Source organism: Candoia aspera, chromosome 5, assembly GCF_035149785.1.
Source record: "Candoia aspera isolate rCanAsp1 chromosome 5, rCanAsp1.hap2, whole genome shotgun sequence".
In the NCBI taxonomy this organism is placed as follows: Eukaryota; Metazoa; Chordata; class Lepidosauria; order Squamata; family Boidae; genus Candoia; species Candoia aspera.
Window position 1 is genome coordinate 90,662,076 of NC_086157.1, and position 12,584 is coordinate 90,674,659.

A 12,584-nucleotide genomic window follows, 5' to 3' on the forward strand; every position below is an offset into this window, starting at 1 on the left:
GTTAATCAGTTGCATCGGAGATTTGGTGGTGGTAGGGAACCTTTGTGTGCTTTTTAAAAGCCATATGATACTACACACTAGACCATAGGTGAAACAGCAAAACAGATGCTTTTCATTTGCTATTTTGAAACTCTTGTAATTGTTTGTACTTGGCATATGGCTTTCCTTATGTTTTGTACTTGTCCAAGGTGCTGAAATTGTAAAGTTATTTTAGCTCCTTATGCATTAAATGTTATGCAGGAAATATATAATTGGCGCATACATTTTCATTGGAAATCACTAATGGAGAACTCTAGATTAGATAGAGCAGTAGTTCAGCACCATTTGGTATTTATCTTTTATTTTGTTTGTGCCTTCAAGTCATTCTTGACTCCAGGCAACTGTCTGGACAAGTCCCTGCAGATTTACCTTGTCATCATTTGTCCACATTACATCATCTATCTATCTCCTCCTCCTCCTGTTTAGCTGCTATCTAGAGGTGCTCTAACAAGTTATATGAGATCTACCAACATGAACAAAAGGTATATTCTAATGACAATGTCTGAATTATTGCTATTTACATTGGATCTTTTGAGTATTCAACCTATTGTAGGAATTTTTAAAATTCTTTATTCCTATTTTCTTGCAATCCTTACTCAGTCTTCCCCCAAAATATTCATGCAAGTCAAGTATCACCTTTCTGAAAACTAATTTCAATTCCTGAGCAGGAATATTGCATTGTAAATATTTACCCAGACAATTTCCTTGTCTTAGTATTGATGATTAAGATAATAAAAGAACATCTTAAATCATGCAATATCAGTGCAGGTCAAGTGTGTAAATTATAGTGATAGGGAAAAGAAGGAGTTATTTTTTTTTGCAATCCCACTAGAGCAGGAAGGAGGGGAACATTTGACTCTCTGGATGTTGGCAGACTATCTTACCAGCTGCCCCAACCAGGAAAGCTACATGCAGTACCTTTGAGCAGTGTGGGATTATCTCCTGTATTGCACTTCACAGTTTTCCATATAATTTAACAACAAACAAACCTGAGGATCATTTGGTGTAAAATATCTTAATACTGTTCTGGTGACAAATTCCAAAACCTTTTAGCTTTAATGCATTCCAGCATAAATCTACCAATATCTACCTTCAGTCATGCCATAAATCCTTTGCAGCATCCAAAGTACAGAACAGCTTTATAAAATTATATTTACATGTTTTTTTTACACACTAGGCAAAGACATCTTCAGCTAACCTGTGTAACCTTCCTCTGTATAATCACACATGCCTAGATTCTGTGGTAGTCATCTTTAAATTATTTTATACATTATAGAGAAAAAATTCTGTCTCTTTTTAATCACATGAGCTAAAATACAGTAAGCTGGTTGAAGAGGTTTATCTCCTCGCTTGCAGTCTGAATGATTCTAACTTGAGTGACTGAGGTAGTGGCTATCCAGATCTCCACTCTTAAGGAAACCACCAATCTGTTATGATGAAGAGTGGCAGGCTGGACAACTTCATCCCATAAAGATTACCTGCCTGACCATCTGAGAGAATCGTGAAATGCAGTGAGGATAGTAGAGATGGTGAGAAACCTGAACCATGAAGACAAGAAAAGGAAAAGAATGTGAAAATCAGTTTTAAAATATGAACAGAGATGTGGGTGACAGGAGACATGGATTTTCAGAGTTTCTATTTTCAGAATTTCTAATATGTAGAGGGATATGTTTTTTAAAATAATATTTATAAACTTGTTATCCCACATTTTCATTATTAAAAATAATCCCCAAACACAGATAAGCTGTTTAAAGCCAAACCACACCCAGCTTAGGTAAAGGTAAAGGTTTCCCTTGACGTAAAGTCCAGTCGTGTCCGACTCTAGGGGGCAGTGCTCATCTCCGTTTCTAAGCCTTGGAGCCAACGTTGTCATAGACACTTCTGGGTCATGTGGCCAGCATGACGACTCGGAACGCCGTTACCTTCCCGCCGAAGCGGTACCTATTGATCTACTCACATTTGCATGTTTTCGAACTGCTAGGTGAGCAGGAGCTGGGACGAGCAACGGGAGCTCACCCCGCTGCGCGGTTTCGAACCGCCGACCTTCCGATCGACAGCTCAGCGGTTTAACCCCGCAACCTTTAAAAATATATATTTAAAAAATAATTCTATTGAAGCTTCCAAAACCAGCAAAAATTTAAAACCATAAACCATTTAAAAATATACAGGATAATAATTTGAAAGCAGAACAGAAGGCATAGCTAACCAAGCAAACCAAATACTTGGGTGAATGGATATATCTTAAGCTATCTAGAAAGTTAACAAAGTTCAGGATTAATTGTAATGGAACAGGGAAGGAATCCATTGTCGGTTTCCTTTTAAAAAGAATGCCCTCTCTTGGTTCACTACATGTGATACCATATACGACACTCAGATATGACACCCAGCTATGGCACCCTCTGAGTTTCCCCACAAGATCTCAGTTGTTGGACAGGCTCATAAAGGAAATCAGACCTTAAGTACTAATACCTTGAATTTTGCTCAGTAGCAGTGTGGCAGCCATGAAGTGTCTTCAGAACCATCGTACGTTGGCGGTAGGTTGTCTTTTAACTAACTTAGCTGTGGAATTTTGTACTTGCTGCAGTTTTCAGCTTTAAAGTAGTGCCATGAACCATACAATAGAGTAGTCCAGACTTGAGGTTCCAAATAAGTGAACCACTATTTAAGTTTACATGACCAAGCAGCCCAGAAGTAGCCTAAGATGGATTACACTGGATAATGTGGCAAATGTGCCAGATCTTGGAAAATATATAGCTTGTAACTTTAGCAAGGCTATGGCTTAGAGGTAAAGCACCATATTCTCTGTAATGTCTGTTTGAAAGTTCAAGAGATGGGTAATGAGATACTTCTGCCTGAGACTCTGAAGAGTTCCTTAGCTACTTTCAAAACATCTGTTCTATTCTTTTGTTGTAGTGTTACCTCCAGTGTTGGTTCCAAGACACAGTGAATTCAACCCACATCTTAGCCTCCTTGCCAAATTCCGGAACACATCTCTTCACAGTGAGCCACTGATGCCCCACAATGCAACTTATCCTGATTCTTTCCAGCAGCCTCCCTGCACCCCTTTCCCAGCATCCCCCAATATATACTCTCAGTCACCGAGCAGTATGAGCTACCCAGACTCTCCAGGAAATTCTTCTGCACCAGGAAGTCCTTATGAGCTCACAGGTATGCAAAATATTATTCCTGAATATTTTGAATATATTCAGTGCTGCTGAGTCTACAGTAACTTCTCTTTAGGAAACATAGAGTTTTAAATCATTAATCTGTAAAAATCTCAGTGCTACCTAGTTTTTACAAGTTCATTCAATTCTGGTAGCAGCAGTTGTATTACTCTGAGAATTTCGGTTGAAGAATGGCATATTTATTTAATCATTTTACAGTTTTTATAGCTCAATCAGCTCTGAAGACTCTGGACAGGTTGCAACACATTAACATTATAAAAGCAACAACAGAAAAAAGGTATAAAAACCAGCACTAATAAGAAATCATTCTACTAAAGATTACCAAAGAGACACAGTGTGGTATAGTAGTTAAGGTGTTAAACTAGGAGCAAGGAGCCTGGGATTCTAGTTCTCTTAGCCACAGAAGCTCCCTTGTTGACTTTGGGCCACTCACTCAGCCCAATCTATCTCACAGGATTGTTTTTCTGGTAGGAAAAAAATAGTATATATGCTGTCCTGAGCTCCTGTTACAAAATCTGGGTATAAATTAAATAGATTTATTCAGACAGTCAAGAGAAACATTAATATACCAGTGTTCTTGGAAGTTAAAATACAGAAACTGGACTCTTTGGGGTTTATGTGCATGTAAAATGAAGTCACTTGTAAGCATCCCATCTAATGCAATACAACTTGCTTAGATGCTTCAGTCTCGGAGGCCATTTCTTTTTATTTAAATAGGCAGGTCATGAAATGCCAAGCCCAGTATTGTTTTCTTTTTTCTAGTTGATACACCTCCTCCACCTTATCATGCCAGAGAAACACCACGAAACCACAATGGATGCCCTGTGCATGCAGTTACGGACAGTCCGTTAGTGCTATCATTGCCCAATGGAGGTAAATCTACTGATGGAGAACCTGAAAGTATGTAAAGACTTGTATGTTTTCCCCTAGGGTGAAAGACTTGGCCCAGACCTGGTAGTCCATGAAGTATTGAATCTTCATCCAAAGGAATCCTTAACCAGAATTCTTCCTCTTGATAGACAAAAACCAGAATACTCTTGACTTGATTTGAATATTGGTAGTATTGTTGAAGATTTGAGTAATTTTCCTGCGAGGTTAGAAAAAAAAATCAAATATACCAGCCGTTAGTTCTCTGACTGGGTATTACATGAATCGAACTCCAAAACAGCTTGAGGTCACCAAGCTGGGGAAGCTCACTTAAGTTAATAAACAAAGTCCCAAGGAAGCAGAAATACTTCTTTCAACTTTCAGTCGTACCCTGTAGATCTGTGGGGAATATGGCTTTTTAACTGATGGCCCTCTTCTGCTGCCCTGCGTCACTGATAAAGCAGCATGAGGCATCTCTCTGAGAAACAATTTTTTTTAAAATTATCAAGTTGAGGCAGAGTATTTTTCCAGCTGTGAGTTTCATTATTCTGCCACCAACTTTGGCAAAATAGTTTTGTAGGGCAATGGCAACTGCCAAAATAGGCTGGAGTGGGGTGAACAAACAATGCAGTGCATGTTGTCCATCCTTGATATATTGGCTAGAGTCTCATGAACTACTGTAAGCGTGAACCCAAGGGGTATTTCTTTTTAAAAGAAATAGGTGTTGCTGTTGAGTTATCCCATATTTTCAAACAGTTTTTCATTTCTTAGCACAACTCCGAAGCTATTTAAGCATTCAATAAAACTATACAATATTCTATGGCAGGGAATTTTGCAAATTCGTATGTGAAGAATTCCTTTTTTCTCTTTGACTTAAATTTATGGGATTGGCCCCGTGCTCTCATTTATAGTGGATTGACTGAATTCAGTAGGAGTTAAGTGAGTCATAGCTTAAAATAATTTTGCTGCCACTCTTGCTGTATCCATTTGTTTCTGTTTTGTTTGTTTTATCCTTCTCCCCCATTTAAAATTTCTCTGATTAAGTCTTTTCATTTTTGGATAAGGCCTCTGCATAAGGCTGCTTGTATTTAACAAAGTTATTTTCAGTAGCTGTCTTTTTCTGATAAAATATGGTGATGAAACCTGTCCACAATATTTAATATCCAGATTTTTTGGAAATAATTATGGTGATATACAGTATATGGTTCAAAAAACAGATAGGAGAAAGGTTAAAGTAAAGATTCAGTGTCATCAGATTTTCACATCTGAAAAGGAGATGTGCAGGTGTTAATTCTGTTTATTGACTTTGTGTTGACAACATGCAAGAGAAAGTAACTGTACAGTGCTATACATGCATCTGCTTTTCACAGTGTGGGAGAGCAACTCTAAAGCTGGGGGTGTAGTATATGTCCCTTGCAGAGGGAAAGCCCTGTTAATTTGCAAATGTTTCATTGCATAATATAAGCCTTTGGGCTCATAGGCTACTTCATCAGATGCCCTTCCTTCCTTCCTTCCTTCCTTCCTTCCTTCCTTCCTTCCTTCCTTCCTTCCTTCCTTCCTTCCTTCCTTCCATTAATATAACCACCCATCTCAAACCAGTGACTCTGGGTAGCTAACAGTCATAAAAAACAAACAAAACAATATAAGAGAAATTAAATACGAATAGCAACCAAGAGATATTAAAATGCATTGGTGTCAGCACAACCAGGAAACAGGGCCCTTCACACACTCGGGGCCCCAGGCCTGGGCACATAACTGAGTCTTCAAGGCTTTCTGAAACACTAGAAGGGTCAGGGCCATCCTAATCTCAGGAGGGAAGATGTTCCAGAGGGCAGGTGCCAGTCATGCCTCCTGGTCCCCGCAGCCAACATCCAATATGTAAGAATGCTTGTACATCTTGTCACCAGTTAGAAGATAAAAGCAATACCTGTTTTGTATATGCAGAGGAATCAAATCCACTTCTTCACAAATGAGCTAAATGCAAAGTTAATCAGGATAAAGATTGAGAGCTTCATAGTAGTTACACAGAAGATGGCTTGTACACTTTTTAGATGATCAGCACTGCTCCGTCTCATGACAAAGCATTTTAAGGAAGTGAAGACTGGTGATGGGTTTATTTTATTTATTTTTTTAATGCAGCTTTTATCCCTGTTCAATCCAGTCTGACTCTAAGCAGTTGGAGCAGGTTTACTCTACATTTCATCACTTCCTAACATAGTTAAAGGCACTAGTGATGGCAGACTATGTAAAATTAGATTTGTATAGTTTCCCATTTTTCAACTTAAGATTGTTCTGCTGTGTTTCTGCATCCTTTTGTAATTGTTTTTTTAAAAAATTGCCCCCAGATTTGTATCCACTTGCATGCATTCTCCTCGTATGCAGATTTTTATATGTACTTTCCCTGACAACAACAACAACAACAAAAGCCTTTTACAAACATTTCCCCATCTATTTTTCTCTTTTATACACATTAATTCAGCTATATCACAATTCAGAATACTTCAGGTATTATGTGGTATAACTATGTTTTGGCTTCTGTATAGATTTTGGAAATGCAAATTAAGAGTCTGTATTAAAATTCAAACTTTATTACCTTTCTCCAGTGTACCCTACTAGACCCTACAAGATAACATTTTAAAGTAGCTTCCACGTGGTGCACATGATTAGAATACACACTCAATACGAAAGCAGAGAAAATGAGTTGCTAGAGAGACGTCTCCTGAAAAAGGTATGAAGACCCCTGCTGGATCAAGTCAAGAATCATCATACTTGGTTCTGCAGCGAGTATGCAGCGAACAAGACTATAAACATCAGAGCGCTCTGCTCCATGAATTTGTCTAGTCACCTTTTAAAATCACCTAATTTTTCTGCCCTTGAGTGTTACCCAGATTTGTCATGCGAGACTACTGCTTCATTTGATAACAAATTCCATAGTTTAATTATGCCTTGTATAAAGAAATACATCAGTCATTCATTCCTGAATATCCCAGCATTTACTTTCAAAATATGACCTAGAGTTTCTAGTATTGTGAAAGGACAAAAAACTATCCACGCTTTTCTCACCACATATAATTTTACATAAATCATGTTTTCCCCTTGCTTGTCTTATTTTTAAACTAAAAAGCTTAAAAATATAATCTTTCCTTGAAGAATAAATATGCAAGGCCACAGTAGCTTCATTCTTCCCTGTACCTTTCCAAGTTCAGTAATGTCCTTTTAGATGAGAACAGTACACTACATAGTATTTCGAGTTTAGTCACACCATAGATTAAATAGGGACAGTGTTATATTAAAAACATATTTTCAGTCCTTTCTTAATGGTTACTATGATGAAATTCACTTTTTAAAAAAATAACACAGTGTTATATTTTCACTGAACTATTTATCATCATCCTTATATCTCTTTTTCTGTCAGCGCTTGCTCTGTGAATGTATATGTGAAGAGTGCATTTGAAGTTTGGGTATGTAACTGGTCACATATCCAAACTTCAAATACGCTCTTCACATATACAATAATACGTTACTACTGTGTTTCTACATTCCTGTTGCAACTTCTTCACCCATGCAATCTTCTTCCAGACTTCCGACCTGTTTGCTATGAGGAGCCACAGCACTGGTGTTCAGTTGCTTACTATGAACTCAATAACAGAGTAGGAGAGACTTTTCAGGCCTCTTCTCGAAGTATACTAATAGATGGCTTTACAGATCCTTCAAACAATAAGAACAGGTTCTGCCTTGGATTGCTGTCGAATGTTAACAGGAATTCTACTATAGAAAACACCAGGAGGCACATAGGAAAAGGTAAGAGCGCATGCCTTCTGCAGCAATAGGAAACACGGCTTGGAAGCAGTTTGTGATCAGAAAGTTACTCAGTTCAGAACTGTGTTCCTAAAATGTATACAGTGCTATTTACTTTATTTTTTAATTTACTATTTAATTTACTATATGAATGAATGCCCTGTCTTTCTACTTATGACAACAATAAAAAATATGAAGTATAAAACAAAGGCAATATAGTTAAAATCAAAACCTGAGGTAAGTGTTGAAAATGTTACAAAAAAATTAATGAATGCTTTCTAGTCTAGTCTAGTTTCCATATGAAACGCAGAAATATGTGACATATGGCAGGGCTCAGACATATGGCAGGGCTCAGAAAAAAAGTCTTATTTATTTAGAACAAGTCAGAAGGAAAAAACACTCTTGTTGCACTTAACATAGGCATAGGGTAATTTATGTGTTACCTACAGTTGTGTGTATGGCAAAAAAGGTAATGATACCCTTCCTTTGAGTTTGATTCCTGATGACCACAAGGATATATCCATGTACAGTAATTTTCTTAGTAATAACACAGGTGGTTTAACATCATCATCTTATAGGACTATTATTATTATTTCCCAATTTAGTCTACAGCCTGGAAATTTCCTGGTGGTCTCCTACCAAATACCTGCTTAATTTGGGGGATTAGCCAAGGATGACTAGGTGCTGCCAGCTGTTGTAGACCTGCATATGAAAAGTTTAAGTGATAGGCAGAACCATTAACAAAATCCCAGGGTGGACCCTGAAAGTTTTGCTTATAATACACAAAGCCTTTTCAAAAATTGCTACCTGATTGTAATTTTTAATATGACCAAACAGGAAGATTATAATATAGATTGGTAATTATCACATTAGCTGCATGTAACAATGTAATTTAATTCAGTTTAATCAATTACATATCCTGATACCATTCTTTTCTGGCACTGCCCATTTTGTGGCATAGCCTCTAACATGCCAGCCAATGTCTAAGTATGGCCTCCACTCCAAAAAAAAAAAAGTAGCTCTTCAGGTAGGGCATTCTCAATGGCTTACAACTTGGTAAGAGGCTTTTCTGTGGATTGCAAGAAAATCAGTGAAAAATTTACTGTCTTGTCTCACCCTTTTATGTAGGACATCACAATACTAGCAAAGCAAGAACAGTTTTCTAATAGATTTTATGTGCATGGAAGAGATGATGAGATGTATGAGCAGGAGAAAAATTATTATAATCACACTTGAGGAAGGGGACAGAGTGTGAAAGTGGTCTGGTCAGCAAGAGTTTTAACCAACCAGAATTTTGATTAAGCCCAATTTTGACATAGGGTTGTGTAAGTGGAAATGGGTTCCATGTAAAAAGCACGCCAATTGGTAGTGTTTTGCTATCCATAGAAGGGAGTCCTAAAAAGACCATCACTCAGCTAAAATCACTTCTTTAGGATTCAGTTTTAAGACTAAGTCTCCTTATCTTGCCAATTTATGGTTGCATGTTCTATCCATCACATAACAATACCATACTGTTAGTATATCATAAAATACATAACAGATGGATTTTTAAAAAGAGTAATAAATCTTGCTTTAACCTGTGTTGAAGATTAGATTAGTCTTGGTTACCTCTTTTCTCTTAAAGGTGTTCACCTGTATTATGTTGGGGGAGAGGTATATGCAGAGTGTGTGAGCGACAGCAGCATTTTTGTACAGAGCCGCAACTGTAACTATCAGCATGGTTTCCACCCAGCCACTGTCTGCAAAATCCCCAGTGGATGCAGCTTGAAGATTTTCAACAACCAACTCTTTGCTCAGTTGCTTGCCCAGTCAGTTAACCATGGCTTCGAGGTGGTGTATGAGCTAACCAAGATGTGCACCATCCGGATGAGCTTTGTTAAAGTAAGAACTTTCTTTGGTTTTGATTATGAAATTGAAAAGGTTTAATTAGCCTCTTTGTTACAAGAACATTTTAAAAGACACAAAGCCTGGAATGGATGAATGGACGGAATGTGCTAAATTTGGTATCTTCATGATACTTTACCATACACAAGTAAGAAGTGAAAAATTATCACGATTATATGTAATTTGTGACATTGTTCTGCCACTAGGAGTCGTCTCTTCAATTACACTCCATCTCTCACAAGGGGGAATAAAAAGGGGTGTTTAATTTACTTATGTAAAAGATTATTGCAAATGTAGCCATACTTGCACGGGAGGAACTGGGCGACTCTTCTGCTAGAGTTCAGGTTCCATTAACAGCAATTATCACCTGGTCCTTCAGTTCATATATCTTGGTGACCACAGTACTGTGTATGAATCAGGCAACCCTGATTTTCACCTTTCCCAGTCCTCCTTCAAGAGATTTCTTCTGGCTCCCTCATTTATGATTATTGTTCTTTGACGACATAACCAAGATTTGAATATATAGGGTCTCCTCACAGACCCAATGAAATATTACAGTTATTGGGGTATTTCTCTAAACTAGGGTCTCTTGGTGCAGTGTTAAAGGTAACTTTCTTTTTGGCCTGCGTGAATGGTCCATTATTTCTTCAAGATTGTGTGCAAAATTAGAATAGCCTCTTAAGACTAAAATCTATATATGTGATCCTCAGAATCTTTGGAACATCGGGGTATCAGAACTAGAGCTGAGCTAAAATAATTTATAAAGTCTGCAGTGCTGTGTGTACTTTCTTGGGAGTGAGGCCTGCAAAGCTCAGATAATTTTTTCCGAATAAAGTTAGGAATACTGCTAACCTTTCATTGCCGTTATAAATGAAAAGAGACTGCATCCTTTGGTGTTCTTTCAGCTGATAGTATTTTTTGTGTATTTATCCAATTTCAGCATTTAATTCAGAAAGAGCTGTGCTTCACTCTTTCAAAAATGTACTTTAACAGAGAAAATCATTTTTTAAAAGAAGTCCGAACAACTCTGTATGCCCTCATCTCCTCTGTATCCCCTCCCTCATGCATGCTAATCACGCATATTTTACATTTTCTTACTATCTATTCTGTCCCTTGTACCCACCAAAAATGTTATGTGTACCACCTAGCCACCCAAACTTGTGCATTTCTGATGTTAGTGGATACCGTGGTATCTGAAGCAGTTTTTTGGATTGGCCTGCACAATGCAGTTCAGATATCCTTTGGCAGAAATGAATTGATTCTGCATACTTTCTCTGAATCCTGGAAACACCATACATTTGCGTCTTATGAATAAAACATATTATGGTTTGCAAACTGAAACTGCTTTTTTGTTTGTAAACAGAAAGGGAAGGCAAGAAACTTCCCTAATAACGTATGCAATTAAACTTTGGGTGCATTTCTTCCAAAAGCTGAATTTGTATGAAGACACATAATGAGTATGTTAATGCTAATTTCTTTGCATTTGCCTTCTTGGTTTCAGCAGCATACTTTCTTGATAGAGAAAGACCTCTATATGTCTTCTTCTAAATAACTTTATCTTCTGTCTGACCCTGGAGGGGGATACTAGATTCTTTCCTTTGAATGGAGTAAATACAGGCCACAATTTTAGCCTTTTGAGACAACAGTGTCCGTAAGGAAGGGTTCAAAATTGGCAAGATGGCAGATGAAGCATTGCTATGAAGCCCAATCCCCTTTTGAACAAGCATGCAATGTTGACAGGGTGCTTGAACAAGATGCTCCATCTGCCATCTTGGCAATTTTGATACACTGATGATCTGAGAGATCTACAACTCTTGAGTCTAGAATTTTAAGGGAAAAATTGAGTTAAATCAGCTCACCTAAATTCAGCTCTCAGAACTAGCCCTGCTAGATATTGCTTCTGATTTTTCTACTCTACCTTTTTCTTTCCATTTGATGGGAAGAGGGGCTGGGGAAGAACGCTTTCAGAATTTTCTTTGAAAGAGAAGCAACATAGAGTGAGATTTTCATAGGTGATATTTGGGGATTCTGGTACATATCTTAAATATGGGGTGGCAAGAGGATGTGGGTAAGCCCTGTGGTTCATAGTGTAATCTCTCCAGGGGCATGTCCCTGACTGACTTTTCATATTTCAGCTAAATCCCAAGGGGAGATGTAATAAGAACTCCACCCCCAGGACATTTTAGGTAAGGAAAGTACAAAGTGATAGACATTTGGGTAACAAGTAGAGTGGTTATATTCTTCACATTCAACAATAAATTAAGCTCAGATATTACAAAAAAAATTCTAAAGAATCGTTAAGATTTTAAACCCCCAGATCATTTTTGTAGTAGTAAAAAACTTTTGGGAAACCAGAGAAACAATTACAGTTTTACTCAATATGTATAGAACCCTTCAGGGATGTAGCCCCTCACATTTACATGTTTCTGGAGCCTTTTTTTACAATGGCATGTTGAAGCATAACAACAAAGGAAACGGTCAGTTGCTGTTACTGTAATTCTTACAAAAGAATATCTAGGTGTTTGCAGCTCAGAAAATCCATGCATACTAGCTTTTTACTGCCCTAGGTACCACTCTACATATTTCAATCTAGAAGGTCTTGATATAGACATGAGAAACACGCCCATGCATTGTATTTGGGGAAAACATTTTTTTTACCCTCCTGTGGTGCTAATACTGAAGATAATAGGAAAGCTTCTGTTGGATTATAGTGAATTAATGGGGTATATCCTGTGCCTTTTATATGGCAAGCATTTGAACTGCATAAAAGGGATTTATTAAGAAAAAGATAGCCACATTGTAGTATTAATC

General features: G+C 37.6%; 1 protein-coding gene across 1 annotated transcript in view; it reads left to right on the forward strand.

Moving 5' to 3' along the window:
• The window catches only part of SMAD9 (SMAD family member 9), a 39,556-nt gene that overhangs the window by 18,996 nt on the left and 7,976 nt on the right, over positions 1-12,584 (forward strand). Inside the window, exons 3-6 of the mRNA XM_063305687.1 lie at positions 2,953-3,207; positions 3,987-4,097; positions 7,671-7,892; positions 9,514-9,770. Of these exons, the coding sequence (XP_063161757.1) occupies positions 2,953-3,207; positions 3,987-4,097; positions 7,671-7,892; positions 9,514-9,770 (845 nt within the window). The remainder of the gene's footprint in view (positions 1-2,952; positions 3,208-3,986; positions 4,098-7,670; positions 7,893-9,513; positions 9,771-12,584) is intronic.